At 37.7% G+C, this 21,207-nt stretch overlaps 1 protein-coding gene across 1 annotated transcript in view; it reads right to left on the bottom strand.

Annotated features, from left to right (window-relative positions):
- Positions 1 to 21,207, bottom strand: part of LOC121385129 (dual oxidase 2-like) — a 72,692-nt gene that overhangs the window by 16,630 nt on the left and 34,855 nt on the right. The window contains exons 18-27 of the mRNA XM_041515670.1: positions 20,469 to 20,654; positions 17,781 to 18,003; positions 16,911 to 17,004; positions 16,278 to 16,459; positions 13,057 to 13,126; positions 9,587 to 9,783; positions 5,920 to 6,150; positions 4,305 to 4,398; positions 2,072 to 2,121; positions 269 to 550 (exon numbers count right to left, since the gene is read on the bottom strand). Coding sequence (XP_041371604.1) covers positions 269 to 550; positions 2,072 to 2,121; positions 4,305 to 4,398; positions 5,920 to 6,150; positions 9,587 to 9,783; positions 13,057 to 13,126; positions 16,278 to 16,459; positions 16,911 to 17,004; positions 17,781 to 18,003; positions 20,469 to 20,654 — 1,609 coding nt within the window. The remainder of the gene's footprint in view (positions 1 to 268; positions 551 to 2,071; positions 2,122 to 4,304; positions 4,399 to 5,919; positions 6,151 to 9,586; positions 9,784 to 13,056; positions 13,127 to 16,277; positions 16,460 to 16,910; positions 17,005 to 17,780; positions 18,004 to 20,468; positions 20,655 to 21,207) is intronic.

Genomic DNA, 21,207 nt, shown 5'->3' with positions numbered 1-21,207 from the left:
ATGAACATTTAATAGATGGTAACATTTTACAGAGAAAATTAACATTTACCAGATGGTAAAATATTTCTTAAAAAATAAATAATATTTTACAGAGAAAATTAACATTTACCAGATGGTAAAATTTTTCTTAAAAAATAAATAATATTAAACAGAGAAAATGAAGATTTACCAGATGGTAACATTTTTCAGAGAAAATGAAAATTTACCAGATGGTAAAAACAAATTCTTATAAATCAAATAACATTTTACAGATAAAATGCACATTTACCAGATGGCAACATTTTTGCCGTCTTGACCGTGATCTCCACCTTGTTTCTGCTGATTGAGATGAATTTGTCGATGACGAAGATAACGAGGGGGCCGATAAAGTAGTAGCCCCAGATGGGGTCCTGCACGAGACGGCCGAGGCCATGCAGCACAAGGAAGAGGTACAGCACGATGTAGAAGTTGTGCGTGAACCAGAACGCATTGAACACGTGGCGCCGCGCGTACTCTGTCGCAAACACGTACATGACGATGATTATCACTGTCAGAATGATCCCCGTTATACCTGGAAAGGAAAAAGTAATATTTTGTTAAAAGGGCAATCTCATTATGTGAATAGTCGCAAACATGTACATGATGATGATTATCACTGTCAGGATGATACTCATTAAACCTGGAAAGGACAATGAAATATCTTGTTAATATCCAAGCATTTTGAATATGGGGATTTATTTATAGGGCTCCCAGTTAAATCTGGAAAGGACAAGTAAATATCTTGTTAATATCCAAGCATTGAATATGGGATTTATTTATACGGATCCCAGTTAACCCTGGAAAGGAAAAGTAATATGTTATTAATATCCAAGCATTTTGAATATGGGGTTTAATTTTTAGGGATCCTAGTTAAACCTCAAAAGGCAAAGTAATACATGTGTATCTTGTTAAAGAAGTGTTCCCATTATGCGAAAAGTCTTGTTGCATGTGATTGAATTATACTGTGAGAACACCTGAATAGGAACTACTTTTATTATTATATGTTCTGGTTTTTGTATGGCCAACAAATCTCATGTGACAAGTCGGAGCGACTAATCGCATAATGAGCACGCCACTTAAGACCCAAGCATTGAAGGTAGTACTAAACCAAATAATTTCCGGCTGGGTCAAAGTTCGAGGTGCACCGAACTTTTGATAGAGAAGTGAACACCACAAGTCCTGTGATTGGTTATAAATGTGAGTGTGTTGGTTGTAAAAAATAATAGTTTTATCTGGGTAAAAAAAATATGCAATTTTATTTCATCTAGTACCAAAGCGTCAAGTAGCCTTATGCTTGAAACATGTATGGGGTACCTGTAAAAAAAAGTACTCGAATTTTGTGCGGAACTAGGGTAGTCATAGACGCTACCTGTTATCTCAGAAACAAGCAGCTTGACCCCCAATTTTTTCTGATTCACTTTAAGTGTAAGGGGTGGTAGTATTTATATCCGTGGCGTTTATGTCGGTTGATACGTTGCAGGTAGGAGTTTTAGCCACATATGTTACTATTGTCGTCTATGGGATTTGATTTGGTAGTATACACCCTGAATATGGAGATTTATTTTTAGGAAGTAACGAAGGAAGGAATAGTTTACTTTTCTATCTTTCTCTCTATCCTCCTTGTTAACCATAGTAGAAATAATCTTATTCGCTTGCTTCCTCCATCTTGATTTATCAAATATGTGTATGTGTTAAATACAGGAAGAGGCCTTAAAATGTAGGTGTTAGCCTGCTGGACAATACCAAACCGCTGTATTTGATTTGCGGAAATAAATATTGTTTAAACTAAGAAATGTTTTATTTAATGATGCACTCAACACATATTGATTATGGTTATATGGCATTGATATATGGTAATAACGACTACACAGATAATGAGAGAGAAAACTGTTTCCTTTGCGAATCAGCAGCAAGGATTGTTTATATACTGCATCCCTCAGATAGAATACATACCATAGTAGTTTGACTCTGAAAGTGGCGAGCAATGGATCAGCCACCTAAAATCCCCCTGACATATAACACTAATAGAATGTAGTTTAATATTCTTACTGACCAGTGATTGTGCCAAATGCCCAGTAGTGGAAGGACGCCAAAACATGAGTTCTAAAAATACAAAAATGGAATCATTTTATTAATTACAGTATTATATTTAATGATCGTACTTCATCGTATCAGTTAGCTTACATTTATTTGACTACATGCATGCACCATGTGATACGCTAAGGTAAGCTGAAGCCTTTAATTAGATCTCAACTATCATTTCTACATACCTGGGCCCATATTTTCGAAGCTATCTTAACCTACGAAATCGTGAAATCATCGTAAGCTATGATGTCACTATGGCGTGCGCTGTAGTGACGTCACAACCTACGACGGTAGGTAGCGCTAAGATGGCTTCGAAAATAGGACCCCAGGGTCCTAATTCACAAAGGTCTCTTAGGCTCTGTTAGACAACAAAGCATCCTCTTTGCAAGTATTTTAGCATTGCACTGCGAGATCGCAAAGTTGTGAGAGTTTAGTGAATTAGGTCCCTGTACATTTTCAAGTTTACAGACACAATATGTTAAATATAATAAGTTAATAAATAATAATCTAAATATGATAAAAACTTTAATTTTGAAATAAAATACACTAAATATAATGCTGACTCCGTGAAACAGTTGCAGAAGTAGAATTTAATCATACACAGTCATGTTTATATTCACAATATTTTAAATATGATAAAGTAATGAGTAATAATCTAAATATGATAAAATATTAATTTTGAAATAAACTAAACTAAACATGAAGCTGACTCAATGAAACAGTTGCAGAAGTAGATTTTAAACATACACAGTCATGTTTATATTCACAATATTTTACATATGATAAAGTAATGAGTAATAATCTAAATATGATAAAATATTAATTTTGAAATAAACTAAACTAAATATGAAGCTGACTCAATGAAATAATTGCAAAAGTAGAATTTAAACGTACACAGTCATGTTTATATTCAAAATATTTTATATATCATAATGTAATGAGTAATAATCTAAATATGATAAAATATTAATTCATTGATAAAATAAACTACAAATGATGATCCTGACACTGAAATACTTATGGAAAGAGCCTGTTTAAATACACGGTCATAAATACACACAACAGAAATAAGATGAAATGAAAAGAAAGACTTTAAACATGATAAAATGTTAACTTATAGATGATACAGTCCAAACCCTCAAAATCGACCTCTGTAAACTAAAATTACCTCAAAACTGGATATTTTTTAGGGTCCCTTTCAATATATCAAAGAAAGAAATGTTTTATTTAACGATGCACTCAACACATTTTATTTACGGTTATATGGCGTCACACATATGGTTAAGGACCACACAGATTTTGAGAGGAAACCCGCTGTCGCCACTTCATGGGCTACTGTTTCCGATTAGCAGCAAGGGATCTTTTATATGCACCATCCCACAGACAGGATAGCACATACCACGGCCTTTGATGTACCAGTTATGGATCACTGGTCGGTGCAAGTGGTTTACACCTACCCACTGAGCCTTGCGGTGCACTCACTCAGGGTTTGGAGTCGGTATCTGGATTAAAAATCCCATGCCTCGACTGGGATTCGAACCCAGTACCTACCAGCATGTTGACCGATGGCCTAACCACTACGCCACCGAGGCTGGTTTTCAATATATCAGTGCACAAGATTATCTCCATTTCTTACACACCCGTTGATGAGAACACCATGCAATATTTTTGATAACACATGGGTTGTTAACACATGTTCGTGTGTTAACAATTTCAAGACATATGACTGGCTGCTCCTAGGTGATGACCAGGTCACCAGTGCCATGCAGTCAATGAAAAACAACACAGTGGAAATAGATTACACTGTGATGTATAGTTAACCTGACAATCATGTGTCTGTGATGCGTAAGTTCGCTACAAGTGCAACGTCTGTAAATAACTTTTGGTCAAAAAAGATGTTAAAACCTTGTTTTTGAGGATATGTAAGAAATAGAATAATACATTCGTGTCTGTTAGATACTATTTATCTCACAACTCGTTGGTTAAAAATGTATCAAACTTTCTTTCACTCGTTGATACATTTTAAAACAACTTGTTGTGAGATAAATGGTATCTAACGGCCACTCATGTATTATTCTCTATAACCAGGATACTCGTGCTTGGTCCTGAGGGTGTCTGAGTTGGAGGGGTTTCACTGTGAAATGATCGGCAATCCAAATAAACATAGTCGTATTCGTATTCAAGCTAAATAAGATACTGACGCTCTGAAATATTCACGGAAGTAGCAGTTGAGATCCATGGAGGCCTGAGTACAGATGTGGTACAGGTTGATGGCATGACCCACAATGTGCATGGCTGGAAAGAAGAAATGAATGTATGTTTACCGACACCTCTGCACAGTATATACTATGACTACTGGAATCTAACACGGTTATTTTCACCATGGTGTCAGTATTGAGTGTTGAAACCCAACCCCAAATATCTAGGATAATCCTACCAAAAAGCTGCATGGGATCTTTTAAATATACACTTTCTCATAAACAGGATGGCACATACCACAGCCTTTGATGTAAATTGATGGAAAAAAGGGAACACATGGTATTTAAGACCAAATTTAATTCACATGAACTGCCAAATAGCTTCATGATGAACCTTTACATTTTGAAATTAAAAGTTGCAAACAATTTCTAAATTGATTTTGGACTTAGTCAAATAAAAGTGTATAAGTAGCTTACCCCACAATATACACCCAGATCACTCTGCCCGTGAAGTGATGTAACTAGGTTACTGGTCATTAAGAGAGCCAGGATGGCGATGTATTTGTGCATGGCATGGAAGGAGTCGAAGGGGATAAATCTGTGAACGAACATCTCATGGTTACCCAACCCATACACTCTGCCCGTGAAGTGATGTAACTAGGTTACCGGACATTAAGAGAGCCAGGATGGCGATGTATTTGTGCATGGCGTGGAAGGAGTCAAAGGGGATGAATCTGTGAAGGAACGTCTCATGGTTACCCCACCCATACACTCTGCCCGTGAAGTGGTGTAACCAGGTTACCAGTCATTAAGAGAGCCAGGATGGCGATGTATTTGTGCATGGCGTGGAAGGAGTCAAAGGGGATGAATCTGTGAAGGAACGTCTCATGGTTACCCCACCCATACACTCTGCCCCTGAAGTGGTGTAACCAGGTTACCAGTCATTAAGAGAGCCAGGATGGCGATGTATTTGTGCATGGCGTGGAAGGAGTCGAAGGGGATAAATCTGTGAACGAACATCTCATGGTTACCCCACCCATACACTCTGCCCGTGAAGTGATGTAACTAGGTTACCGGACATTAAGAGAGCCAGGATGGCGATGTATTTGTGCATGGCGTGGAATGAGTCAAAGGGGATGAATCTGTGAAGGAACGTCTCATGGTTACCCCACCCATACACTCTGCCCCTGAAGTGGTGTAACCAGGTTACCAGTCATTAAGAGAGCCAGGATGGCAACATATTTGTGCATGGCGTGGAAGGAGTCGAAGGGGATGAATCTGTGAAGGAACGTCTCATGTTTACCCCACCCATACACTCTGCCCGTGAAGTGATGTAACTAGGTTACCGGTCATTAAGAAAGCCAGGATGGCGATGTATTTGTGCATGGCGTGGAAGGAGTCAAAGGGGATGAATCTGTGAAGGAACGTCTCATGGTTACCCCACCCATACACTCTGCCCCTGAAGTGGTGTAACCAGGTTACCGGTCATTAAGAGAGCCAAAATGGCAACATATTTGTGCATGGCATAGAAGGAGTCGAAGGGGATGAATCTGTGAAGGAACGTCTCGTAGTTACCCCACCCATACACTCTGCCCCTGAAGTGGTGTAACCAGGTTACCAGTCATTAAGAGAGCCAGGATGGCGACGTATTTGTGCATGGCATGGAAGGAGTCGAAGGGGATGAATCTGTGAAGGAACGTCTCGCGGAAGAATGTCAGCGTGTTCCTGCTCATCGTGATCAGAAGAAAGGCGTACGTAAACATCTGCGCGCTGGCGGCCCCACGCGTCACTGACACACCGAATCCAGCCAGGCGCCGCAGGCCTGAGTGTTCACGCAACACCGAGTAGACTGTGAAAACAGAAGAAGATATATCATGTAAAGGTTTATGTTATAATAAAGTTCAAACTAGTCAAAATACAAAGGATTTGCCAAGTTGTAATCAATATGTCAGGGGCCTAATTTACTAAACTCTCACAACTTTGCGATCTCGCAGTGCAATGCTAAAAGACTTAAAAAGAGGATGCTTTGTTGTCTAGCAGTCTAAGAGAGCTTTGTGAATTAAGACCCCAGTTGATATTACATATGTTTTAATTTCCAATAAAGGCTATTTTTAGTTTTATAAAAAGATTTTTTTTTAATCCTGCATTAAAATAGCTTTTTGGCTGAAAGGAAAAAGGATCAAGGTTAACTTTTAACCACTTTTGAATAGAAGCCTAGTTTGTATGATTTTCTTTTGAATAGTAATGTAATTTGTTTAATATCTGTGTGTGAATTTATGTACTGAAAACATTGAAATGACATTTAATATATATACGGCATCCTTGTTTTCGGATAAAGTTTGGAACATTTATAGTAGATATTTTGTTAGATGCTTTACACTGCGGCAAAAGTAGGAATAACACTTTTTATTATATAACATTTAGTGAAATATCTTAAAATATCAGTGAACTAAAAGTGTTATCAGTCACTCAGTGATGATAACACATTTTAGAATGAAAATTTCACTATTTCACTCTAAAATGTGTTATTGTCACTGTAGAAAGTATTATCTTCACTGTAAGAAAGCCGGAACTATTTTGCTGCTGGCATTTTAAAAATAAAGGTAAATTGCCAAAAGTTATATAATAAAAAAAATAATTCATGTTTTTTGTCAAATATGATTTATATCTTATCTCGTGAAGTTTGCAATCATATCACACTCATCGCGCAATGAGATATAAATCATATCACACTCGTCGCGCAATGAGATATAAATCATATCACACTCATCGCGCAATGAGATATAAATCATATCACACTCGTCGCGCAATGAGATATAAATCATATCACACTCGTCGCGCAATGAGATATAAATCATATCACACTCGTCGCGCAATGAGATATAAATCATATCACACTCCTCGCGCAATGAGATATAAATCATATCACACTCCTCGCGCAATGAGATATAAATCATATCACACTCCTCGCGCAATGAGATATAAATCATATCACACTCGTCGCGCAATGAGATATAAATCATATTTGACAAAAACATGAAATAACCTCTATTTACTGGTTATTGAGAATACAAGGTATACAGTATTTAAAATAGATTTAAATTTAAATTGTACAATTCATAATTTATAATTTCATCATAAAGTTAACCTTTAACCACTAACATACATGTATACTAACCACTAACATACATGTATACTAACCACTAACATACATGTGTATTAACCACTAACATACATGTATCCTAACCACTAACATACATGTGTATTAACCACTAACATACATGTGTATTAACCACTAACATACATGTGTACTAACCACTAACATACATGTGTACTAACCACTAACATACATGTATACTAACCACTAACATACATGTATACTAACCACTAACATGCATGTATACTAACCACTAACATGCATGTATACTAACCACTAACATGCATGTATACTAACCACTAACATACATGTATACTAACCACTAACATACATGTATACTAACCACTAACATACATGTATACTAACCACTAACATACATGTATCCTAACCACTAACATACATGTATCCTAACCACTAACATACATGTATACTAACCACTAACATACATGTGTATTAATCACTAACATACATGTATACTAACCACTAACATACATGTATACTAACCACTAACATACATGTATTAACCACTAACATACACGTATACTAACCACTAACATACACGTGTATTAACCACTAGCATACACGTGTAGTAACCACTAGCATACACGTGTAGTAACCACTAGCATACACGTGTACTAACCACTAACATACACGTGTACTAACCACTAGCATACACGTATACTAACCACTAGCACACAGGTATACTAACCACTAGCACACAGGTATACTAACCACTAGCACACAGGTATACTAACCACTAGCACACAGGTATACTAACCACTAGCACACAGGTATACTAACCACTAGCACACAGTTATACTAACCACTAGCACACAGGTATACTAACCACTAGCACACATGTATACTAACCACTAGCACACATGTATACTAACCACTAGCACACATGTATACTAACCACTAGCACACATGTATACTACCACTAACACACATGTATACTAACCACTAACACGCATGTATACTAACCACTAACACGCATGTATACTAACCACTAACACGCATGTATACTAACCACTAACACACATGTATACTAACCACTAACACACAGGTATACTAACCACTAATATACATGTATATTAACCAACCAAAAAAAAATTGTTAGATAAATTTCTTCTTTTACATGTTAAATGTCTTATTTTATATGTTAAACAAATTATCATGCAAATAAAAAATAACGAAACAGTATTTTTAAACTCAAGAAATCTAGTGACTTGATCAATACATCTCACAAATGACAATGTCCTGTTTGACAAACTTACAGTAGAATGAATGAATGAATGAATGAATGTTTAACAACCGGTGTTTGTCTTTATAAAGCTATTCAAATATGCGACATAATTTGTATTGATTTAATGCTAAACGGTTCTGTGCAGACGAATAATATGCAAATAACCGATTTATGCTATAAACTGATATGCAATAAAGTGAATTTGACTGTATATGAATATTTATATTAAAAATAAAAAATTACATAATTATGTAAAAACAGTATAAAGAGCTATGGTCTCACTACACAGATGTCATCTGCCATTGAAACCCATGTTAAATTGCCCAACTTCAAATGAAGATTGCAAATAGAACGGGTTCTTGTTGGCACTAACAACATACACCATTGCGAACATACATTATATAAACATTTATTTTCACTCCAAAATTGAGAACATTTCCATCTCAGTTTTTTGCTATATGACTGCATCTGGCTTTAATACCGGTCCGAACAGGTGGTTCATTAACCGATTCACTCGAGCTGTCCCATACACTATATGCCCATGTCCCAAAAGGTCGATGCACAATATTACAAAATAGCATGGGAAAAATACAGCCAGAAGGCTTACCATTAAACATACATATTGTTTTAATTCTTCACCATTACCTAGAAGTGAATATGTGAGCCATAACTTGTGTCACAATTAGGAACTATAGTGGACCGTGATGAATGAACTCTCACCCAGAAGTGATCTGTGTAGTGAGACCTATGGATAAAATACAATACAATACAAAAATGAAGATGATTATAATTTGAAACTTTGTAGAGAAATCAAAATGTTTTCAAATTTTTAATATTGAGTCTGGTTGGAATTTACGAGATTCTACCACATTTCCGACTTACAGTATGCTCGTTCGATAAAGATGCCAGCCGTAATCAGACTAAACAGAGATCCCCAGAAAATCTGCAGTCTGTAGTTCTCGATGTAGCGTTGGAACTCATAGTACTGCTGTCCAAGCTTTGACATGGGCGGTTTGGTCTTCTTCGTCACGATATTCACTTTGGATGTTCGGTTCACATCTGAAGTCCGTGTTCCAGATCTGAGGATAGATAACACATTAAATTAAACAGCTGAAATGGCTAAGCAAAGACATTTGAGGAAAACACATACTTGTACAGCATAGGCCTATGGGTTCCCATTTTTGTTGAGGGGAAGACTGATTTTTGCCCCAAATTAAATGACAATAGCTGAATCTGGATAACAACATTTATTCATATTAGGATTACTACCAAACGGCTGTATAGCAGGGAACAATATTTCACGAGAACCATTGTTCTGTTTGTGTGTTGGTTACGAAACTTTAAAATCATGAGAACCGCCAATCATGGTGAACAATTACATTCTAAAATTAAAAGTACCATATATCAGTAATGAAACTGAAAATCAGTTTGTTTTTTGAACCACCAATGTAGCACAGAACTATAGTTCAAGTGTTTTAGTATTAGGTAGGCCTAACTCATCGGTTACAAGAACTATATTCATGTAACCAAACAATTGGTTACCTGAGTAAAACTAACATGAACTTTTGAAATACTGTCCCCTGTATAAGGTTGCAGATGAATTACTATGCATATATTTACATAGATTACAACTAATGTTATGAGTAGAATGATGGAAATATATGTTGAATATTTGTCTGAATATATCCATTGTTTCATTAGAGACACAGTTGGCCCCCTGTCCCCGTCTTGTAGGTTTATGTTGTACAGGTATATATAGTAGTGTTCCCCGTTATTAGGGGAAGAGCATTAGAGACACAGTTGGCCCCCTGTCCCCGTCTTGTAGGTTTATGTTGTACAGGTATATATAGTAGTGTTCCCCGTTATTAGGGGAAGAGCATTAGAGACACAGTTGGCCCCCTGTCCCCGTCTTGTAGGTTTATGTTGTACAGGTATATATAGTAGTGTTCCCCGTTATTAGGGGAAGAGCATTAGAGACACAGTTGGCCCCCTGTCCCCGTCTTGTAGGTTTATGTTGTACAGGTATATATAGTAGTGTTCCCCGTTATTAGGGGAAGAGCATTAGAGACACAGTTGGCCCCCTGTCCCCGTCTTGTAGGTTTATGTTGTACAGGTATATATAGTAGTGTTCCCCGTTATTAGGGGAAGAGCATTAGAGACACAGTTGGCCCCCTGTCCCCGTCTTGTAGGTTTATGTTGTACAGGTATATATAGTAGTGTTCCCCGTTATTAGGGGAAGAGCATTAGAGACACAGTTGGCCCCCTGTCCCCGTCTTGTAGGTTTATGTTGTACAGGTATATATAGTAGTGTTCCCCGTTATTAGGGGAAGAGCATTAGAGACACAGTTGGCCCCCTGTCCCCGTCTTGTAGGTTTATGTTGTACAGGTATATATAGTAGTGTTCCCCGTTATTAGGGGAAGAGCATTAGAGACACAGTTGGCCCCCTGTCCCCGTCTTGTAGGTTTATGTTGTACAGGTATATATAGTAGTGTTTCCCGTTATTAGGGGAAGAGCATTAGAGGAACAGACCCTAGTTTCAGCCCGTGAAAATTAACACTAAGCTTAGTTAAAGGGACAGACTCTAGTTTCAACCCGTGAAAATTAACACTAAGTTTAGTTAATCTACAAACCTGTAACACATTTGAATAAAGATACAATTGAGTAAAACATGAGTCTGTGACTTTGAAATGGTGAAATACCCTCTAAAAATAGACTAAAACTCAATTCCATAACTGTTACTTCTCAGATGCACGTGCGTTTGTAAAAATATGAAAAATGTATCTTGTGATATTAAAAACACCAGGATGACCAAAAACACTTTGAATGTACGGAAATGAATAATCTAAACAATAAAATGTAAGTAAAGTATGATTTCAGTTATCAAAAATGGTTCTAATAGTAAAAAATATGCTGTAGTGTTTAAAAACTATTGTCCGAACCAAATTGTTAACAACTACACAAAATTACTCTCCTACCTTTAATTGCTGTTAGATTTCCTCCAAAGTTTGTCCAGACACAAATCGCAAAAAAACCACTACAATTATACAGATTCCACACATGAGACTGCAACGATGTCGCCGATATTGTCTTTGCTGAGATTGCATAGGGAAAAATACATGCAGTTTTCTGCCGTCTGCCATGTTGGTTGTTTATGGAATACTCTTCAAGAGGGGTGAAAGCCTCCAAAGTATGTGACACAATTAATATGAAATCGATGATCTCTAGTGGTATCATTAAAATAATAATAATAATAATAAAAAATAATAATATGACGTCATCACGTTTGCTTTTATATCATAACATGTTATGACGTTGTTAGATTAAGTCCTATCCTTTCACCCCTCTTGAAGAATATTCCATAAAAAGTCAAAATGGCAGCTGATACAAAATTACATGCTTTTTTCCCTATGCGCTCTCAGCGAAGTCTATATAGGTGACATGGTTATCATCTGGTATGTGGAATCTGTGTCATTGTAATGGTTTTTTCAAGATTTGTGTCTGGACAAACTTTGGAGGAAATCTAACAGCAATTAAAGGTAGGAGAGTAATTTTTTGTAGTTGTTAACAATTTGGTTCGGACAATAGGGTATGTCCCTTTAAATGTAAGATATCTGGATGTTTCAAGCATACTAGTTAACATGAAAGTACTGGAATTTACACAACACATTTCCCAACAATAAGTCCAGTTACATATCTCACTAATACAGTGTATTTCGAACTGTCAGTGTGATGGTCCATGGGATGGAAATTGGAGGGTCCGAAGGGTTTGAACCTCTGTTAAGTGGCTTTGGGTGCACAGTCCCCCAAGAACATTTTTAATAAGGAAGGAAGGAAGGAAATGTTTTATTTAACAACACACTCAACACATTTTATTTATGGTTATATGGCGTACGACATATGGTTAAGGACCACACAGATATTGAGAGAGGAAACCCGCTGTCACCACTTCATGGGCTACTCTTTTCGATTATCAGCAAGGGATCTTTTATATGCACCATCCAATAGACAGGGTAGTACATTCCACGGCCTTTGATATGCCAGTCGTGGCGTACTGCCTGGAATGAAAAATAACCCAATGGGCTCACCGACGAGGATCGATCCCAAACCGACTGCACATCAAGCGAGCGCTTTACCACTGGGCTACGTCTCGCCCCTCATTTTTAATAAGTGTTCACATATTGCATTTCCAGCCTTCTGAGCACAATAAAATGAAAATGGGGGGGGGGGGGGCACAGCCCCCATGTTCCCCCCTGTTCCACAGTCCCTTCAATTGCAGACATAGCAGGATTTAATGTCTTACTCCAAAGTTCAGGGCACTTCTAACCTAGACACAGTCAGACTGTTTACTTACTTGTATCGCCTGAGAACAGTTTGCCGGTTGGTCAGCCCTCGACTTGGTGAATCTATCTGTCCTCCTTCAACTGAAACACCACAGTCAAAGCAATAATGGTAAATACAGTGCTGCCCTACTCCAGCAAATAGGTGGTAAGTGACAATCAGATACAAAATTAGTTAATGCATGATACATGTGTTGTGGTGTTTTCAAATAAGCATCAGTATTAAAAAAAAAAAATTGTTTTGTTTAACAACACCACTAGAATACATTGATTTATTAATCATCAGCTATTGGAACAAAAGAAAGAAAAAAAATGCTTTATTTAATGATGCACTCAACACATTTTATTTACGGTTATATGGCGTCAGACATATGGTTAAGGACCACACAGATATTCAGACAGGAAACCCGCTGTCGCCACTTCATAGGCTACTCTTTTCGATTAGCAGCAAGGAATCTTTTATATGCACCATCCCATAGATAGGATAGCACATACCACGTCTCGCCCCCAGCTATTGGAAGTCAAACATTTGGAAGCCTGCTTGAAAATGATAGTGGCTTTTATTCACTGAGGACACAGACTTGTCGTCTGCTTGGCTATGACGTAACCCTCGGAAACACTTCCGATAATTGTGATGTTAACACTTGCAGTAATAGTAACTAAACGATAATAGTTTCTACATTGCTATTGGTATTAATGCTATAAACATTACACTACTACATCTTTCCATTAGCTGCAAAGGATCTTTTATATGCACTTTTCCAGACAGGACAACACATACCATGGCTTTTGATATACCAGTTGTGGTGCACTGATTGGGATGGAGAAAAGCCCCAATCCAGGATAGCACATACCACGGCCTTTGATGTACCAGTCATTGTGCACTGGCTAGAATGAGAAATAGCACTATGGGCCCACCGACGGGGATTGATCCCAGACTGACCGCGCATGAAGTGAGCACTTTACCATTGTCAAGACTGCCACCAGGAATTAGGAATAGAGACAATAATAATAAATAAAGTTAGAAGTTTGTTTGGGTTAACGACACCACTAGAGCACATTAATTGATTAATCATCGACTATTGGATGTCAAACATTTGGTAATTTGACATATAGTTTTAGAGAGAAAACCCACTACTTTTGTCCATTAGTACCAAGGGATCTTTTACATGCACTTACATCCCACAGACATGATAACACATATTATAGCCTTTGATATATCAAGGAACTGTTTTATTTAACAACGCACACTCAACACATTTTATTTATGGTTATATGGCATCAGACATATGGTTAAGGACCACACATATAGAGAGAGGAAACCCACTGTCGCCACTTCATGGGCTTCTCTTTTCGATTAGCAGCAAGAGATCTTTTATATGCACCATCCCACAGACAAGATAGTACATACCACAGCCTTTGTTACACCAGTTGTGGAGCACTGGCTGGAACGAGAAATAGCCCAACGGGGACACCGACACGGATCGATCCTAAACCGACCGCACATCAATCGAGCGCTTTACCACTTGGCTACATACCGCCCCTGTTGATATACCAGTTGTGGTGCACTGGCTGGAACAAGAAATAGCCCAATGGGCCCACTAACAGGGATCCACATTGCACAACTCCATTCCGAGCTATGCCTTCGATGAGAAAAGATGTGTCACTCTGCTCTCTTGAGTTGCCCCCACCTGGGGGAACGTATTGCAAGCTACGGCTCTTTGTTGGAGTACTGCGTCACTTACACTGGGTCACGGGCAACCGTGACTTTGGTGTATGACAACGCAGTAAGGAAGACGACGAAGAGGAAGGGAAGAGGAAGGAGGAAGAGAAAACCTGCACCAGGTGCAGCTCAGGACGGACCTAAACAGACTGAGCCAGTGGACCAGTCAATGCCGCAGTTGGACACAGCGATTTGCGAGACTCCATGGCGTGCGTCTTCCATTCCAACCCCTTCGAGGTGGTCGATGTCGAGTCTCCCATCCCCGGGGAGCTCCGCCAAGACCCCTATGGATGTTGCTGCTGTGACCGCCCTGGACAGGGACGCCACCTGGAGCCTCGCCATCTCCAAGATCAAGGGCCAGTATGCTCGATACCTGGTCGGGGACACCTCGGACAGTTTCCTGACGGAGTTGAGTGTGCTATCCATGCCATGGAACTACGAGACGGGAAGTTTGGATTTGTGGTGACGTCGCGCTGGGATGATACTCTTCGAAGACATGGACAACTACACCGTCCACAGAATACTGAAGATCATCACCGGCGCCCATTACGTCGAGCTAGCTAAGACCTTGCTAGCCCACCGGTGGAGGAAATTGGCGCCGCAGTTTAACACCAAGCACTTCATCTCGTCCCCGTAGTCGCCAATCCTTCCAAGGGCTTAGTCGGACTTTAAATTTTATGGCCGGCATTCAAAATTGTATTGTATTGTGTTGTGTTGTGTTGTGTTGTGTTGTGTTGTGTTGTGTTGTGTAGTGTTGTGTTGTATTGTATTTTATTTTAAACAGTTCGACACAATTTATTTTGGCAGCCCATCTAAATTGTTCAAATCACCTTAAAACCCTTTCGGTCAAACACTCTAATTTTATTCTTTGGACTTAAATTTTTGTCCAGACATGAGTAGTATGAATGAGCTCATTTTGGCTTTAGGTCTTTGACCTAACTACTAAATTCGTATTCCAAATTCTGCCCACTTTAAACTCACCCCATCCCCCAACCCCCGGCCCAGATCATACAGATCAGACTTTAAACTTTTAGACCTCCGTTAAAAAATTTATGTCGAAATTACTTTTTTTTTTTTTAATACTATTAAATAGTCCGATCCTCTCTTCTTTCTCTTATTTATTTTTGGACTGTCCTTCTAAAATGCTCCAAATTATATAAATATTCGGCCGAGCAGTCAATTCATTTTTTTTTTTGGCTTGTAATTTTTTTTTTTTTTTTTTTTTTAATTCTATTAACTTTTTTACTAATTGCTATTTTAAAAATTCTGCCCATTTTCAACTCTATCCCACACCTCCCCCCCCCCCCATTCTGAGCCAGGCCACCGATCTTATTGGAGGTCTGACTCTGGATGGGGGTGTTTGAAACCCTAGTAGTATATGGGCATGTTAAAGTAGTTATCTATCTATCTAACAGGGATCTATCTCAAACCGAGCATGCATCAAGCGAGGGCTTTACCACTGGGCTACATCCTGCCCCATAATAATAAATAAATCAAATCTCCTGGACTCACCATCAAGACCCATTGTAGCTTTGTTGAGGATCTCACGGTGATCGTCCGAGGCGAATATCTTCTTGAAGTCGTCGAAAGTCATCTTGTTTTTGCCGCTGATCCCGGCTTGTTCGAACATCGAGTTGAGGAGCTGGTCAACCCGGGCCTGGTCCACACTGGCATCGGCCAGGTCCATCATAGATCTGAGACAAACACAGCAAAACTTTAATAATAGCAATAATCATCAGCAGAATAACAACAACAATAACAATAACAATATAGCAATAGCAATAGCAATAGCAATAGCAATAACAATAACAATAATAATAATTATTATTATTATTATTATGTCAGAAATGCAATACTACTACTAATAGTAATTAATAATAATAATAAAATAATAATAATAATAATAATAATAATAATAATGAGATAAAAGTACACAAAAATTATCAAAATAGTGAAATAGTGTATGTAAATCAAGGTGATCATTATAAGCAAAGTGTTATGAATATGATACAATTTCTTTTATAATAATAACAGTAAATTTCACTGCAACAAAAAAATCTGATACAGATAACATTTTGGGAGCATGAGCAATCAGTTGCCTTCTTCCAACAAGCCACAGGATAAACAATAAAGATTGCTATTTACTTCAGCATTTTTGAGAACTGGTCCCTGGTGAGCTCGCCTTTTCGCTTGATGTCGTACATGTTAAACAGTAGCTGGGCCTTCTCATCCGCAGTACCTGTAAACACCAGCAAGGAAAAATCTAATTAAGGGGTTGTTCAACAATTATGTAGCACTCTTGGGCTATCAGGGGATGCATTAAAAAACATTAAGTAGGAGGGAGAGAGAGAGAGAGAGATGTTAGTCATGAGTTATGTAACATTTTAAAGTAAAATGCAGTCATTTGTTGTAATTTTGTTCTTTAACAGATGAAATTTTATCTAATATTTATTACCAAACAAAACCTACATACATACACACAGAAAATCTAATAATATTGGTCAAGTTACATCATTATGCCTGCACCCCACCTGGTATCTCTCTGACCAAAGTCATTAACATGATGATCATCCATTCCACCCACCCAACCCCTAGGTATCACTCTGACCACCTGAAGTCAAGGTCAATAACATGATGGTCATGGATTCCTCTTACCCCCCCCCCCCCCCCCCCCCCCCCCCCCCCCCCCCCCCCCCCCCCCCGATGTTGCCTTGAATTACCTGAAGCCAAGGTCAAGATGATTGTCATGGATTCCCCCTGACCCCTTCCCCAGGTATTGCCCTAACCCAACTGAAGCCAAAGTCATGAACATGATGGTCGTGGATTCTCCCTGAACACACCCACCCCAAATGCCACCCTGACCCACCTCAAGTCAAGGTCATGAACATGATGGTCATGGATTCTCCCTGAACACCCCCCACCCAAAATGCCTGGACCCACTTGACGTCAAGGTCATGAACATGATCATCATAGATTTCCCCCTAACTCCCCACGCCCGATGTCTCCCTGACCCACCTGAAGCCAAGGTCATGAACATGGTCATGAACTCCTCGAACGACACGAAGCCGTCCTTGGTGGTGTCGACGAGGAGGAACATGTTGCGGACGAACATCGAGTTTGGCTCCATCCCGAGTGACTCGGCGAACTCCGTGCGAGTCAGCTTGATGTTTCGGATCTTGTTGATCGTCTCGCCGTCCAGCTCACCGAGATTCATGTCGCGCATATTCTTCTTGAACGCCTAAAACAATTACGCTCTCACATACTACACAGATCGCCATTTACAGGGCTAGCTCTGCCACTAATTGGCGAATTTTATTTTAATTTGGTGAAAACAATTTATGTAATAATTGTTATTTTGTTGGAAAATAGCTATAGGTTTTGCATTTTTGAGATAATTTGGCGAAATTTTTTTATCACCAAGAGCTAGCCGTGCATCTGCCATTGGAATCCATGTTAAATTGCCCAACTATAAATGAAGATTGCCAATAGAACAGCTTCTTGTTGGCACTAACAACATGCACCATTGAGAACATACATTATACAAGCTTTTCTTTTCACTTTAAAATTGAGAACATTTTTGTCTCTGTTTTCATACTATATGACCACATCTGGCTGTAGTACCAGACGGAACAGGTGGTTCAGGAACCGATTCACATGGACCACCTCTTCCGGTATACACCTCAAAATGTCAATGTACAATATTACAAAATAACAGAGGCAATATTCAGCCAGAGGGCTTACCATTGAAAAATGCTAAATGTTTTAATTCTTCCCTAATTACTAGAAGTGAAAATGTGAACAACAACATTTACATGTATCACAATTAGCAACTATTATTTGCAGATAATACTTCCCTTTATACAGTTTTAGAAGATCGTCAGTCTATTTATTATACAATTAATATGAATCTTTGTAAAATATTAGACTGGGCAGATAAATGGCAAATTACGTTCTCTCCAGAGAAAACTGAATCAATTACTTTCTCTCAAAAACATCGGGCGTATCTTGAATCAGACCTCTTCTTAAAAGATGGTAAGATTAAAAACGTTCAAAATCATAAGCACTTGGGTCTTACGTTTCAGAGTAATGGACAATGGCATTGTCACATTGAACAACTATCTGAAAAAGGTTAGTCCCATGATAAATTGTCTTCGAAGTCTAAAATACCGTTTGAGTAGGAAAACACTTGAAATGCTATACAAAACATTTATTTTATCTATATTTGATTATTGTGATTACATATGGGACAACTGCCCTAAAGTTCAGGCAAAATTATTGGAAAACCTTCATTTGTATGCCCTTCGAACTAACTGTGGTGCAGTTAGAGGTACTAGTCATGACAAAATATGTAACGAAACTGGATTTATATCTCTATCGCAATGCCGTGAATTCCATAAAATGTGTATTCTTCACAAAATGGTAAAAGGTCTAACTCCCAACTATCTATCATCATTGGTACCACCAAAAGTAACTAACAATTCAAATTACGCTCTTCATAACACTGGCGAATTCCAAACTGTATATATTAAAATAGAATTCTATAAAAGTTCTTTTTTACCATCTGGAATTCGTATCTGGAATAATATCGGAACCGACAATACAAATTTTTATTTGTTTTCTGCTTTTAAAAAGAAATCCGTCCGAATAAGCAATTTCTTGAATTTGGAATGTGTTTAAATCAAATAGTTCACTGTAGACTTCGCCTAGAATGTAGTGATCTAAATGATCATAGGTTCAAATGATATATTAGTGACAATCCGTCATGCAGCTGTGGTTATCCATTTGAAAATACACTTCATTTTCTGTTTACATGTCCTTTGTATGATAATATTCGCCATAGAAAGTTTTATTACAACAGTGGTTTTGACCTCAAAACATTGTTATTTAGTAGAAATGACTATCCTCCGGACATAAATTTAAGAACAGTGGAATCAATTCATGAATTTGTAACTGCTTTAAACAATTTTGATTTCAATTAATGCACTAAGTGCCAGTCTATAGTAGCTGGGTGTCCACACAACTACTTACTTGTACTAGTTTATTGACTTAAATGCATGAATTTTCCAGAGGTACTGTGTGGACACGAAACATATGGAAGGCCAAGTGCAACATTTGTTATAATTGTGTGTATGTAACAATACCCAAACATATCAATGTTTCCAAACATAATGTTTGTTATATAAGTATTAGGTAATAGTAATGGAGAATTATTGACCATGTATTATTATATCTAAAACGTATGATTTATATTTTATATTTTGTTTCCCACTCTTAAAGGCATATAGCCCCCCCCCCCCCCCCCCCCCACACCTTTATTATCCTTGATTGACCTGGGCTTGCGAACAGGCTAGTAAACTTGCCCGTGGGAATATGCCTTTAAGATTTGGAATCATGGAATTTACCATTGGCCTGTCATCTTGTGTAAACCTGAATTACATTTTCAAATTGTATATAGACATTTTGCCTGTTGCCAATCCCCAACCAGCATTATAATTGGGAATAAAATATTGTTTAAACCAATTAGCAACTATAGTGGACCATGGTGGATGAAATCTCACATGAAAGTAAGACCTAAGTTAAGGCTGTTTTTGTTTTTTAAAATTCTGGTATTATTGTGCTTACAGACATTTAATATATCATTTCTAGGGGCCTGTAAATGTTCAATGAATAACTTTAATAATTAAAACATCCTATTTCTCATACCTGCAGACAAACAATTCTGAAAAACTTGTCCAACAGAAGTTTCCTGTCGTCGTAGGTCTCCGCCTCTTTGATGATGGTTGCCGAACTGAAGGAAATCTTTTCTCGGTTCACACCAATATCTTGGAGAAATGACTCTAAGTTACGCACGGCTGAATCCCGAGTCCCCGATGAGTCAAATCGAAGGACCTGCATTAAAAAACGAGGACATATTTGTTTAAAGAATGGACTATCTTGAGTTTGCTGTCTTTATGTGAGTTCCAATTTCCTCATGAATATATTAACATATCAAAATAATTTTAAGTTCTTCCTGAACGAGTTACTCCTTTCTCATGAATATATTAAACACATTTTCTTATGAATAACCATACCAAATGAGTTAAACCTTCCTCATAAATATATTATCATATTAAATTAAAGTCAATTTTCTCATGAATAAAAATATAAAACAAGTTATGCCTTCCTCATGAATATATTAACATATCAAATTAATTCCAAATTCCTCATGAATAAACATAACAAAAGTTACACCTTTGTCATGAATATATTAGTATATCAAATTAATTTCAGTATCCTTATGAATAAATATATCAAATGAATTTGACATTCTTTATGAATATATTTAATTTAACATATCAGATTAATTTTAATATCCTCTTGAATAAACATATCAAATGTTTCACATTCCACATAAATATCTTAACATACCAAATCAATTTGTAACATATCACAACAGTTACAT

Source organism: Gigantopelta aegis, chromosome 2, assembly GCF_016097555.1.
Source record: "Gigantopelta aegis isolate Gae_Host chromosome 2, Gae_host_genome, whole genome shotgun sequence".
In the NCBI taxonomy this organism is placed as follows: Eukaryota; Metazoa; Mollusca; class Gastropoda; order Neomphalida; family Peltospiridae; genus Gigantopelta; species Gigantopelta aegis.
Note: the sequence above shows the minus strand (reverse complement) of the source record. Positions and strands in the feature narration are given on the sequence as shown.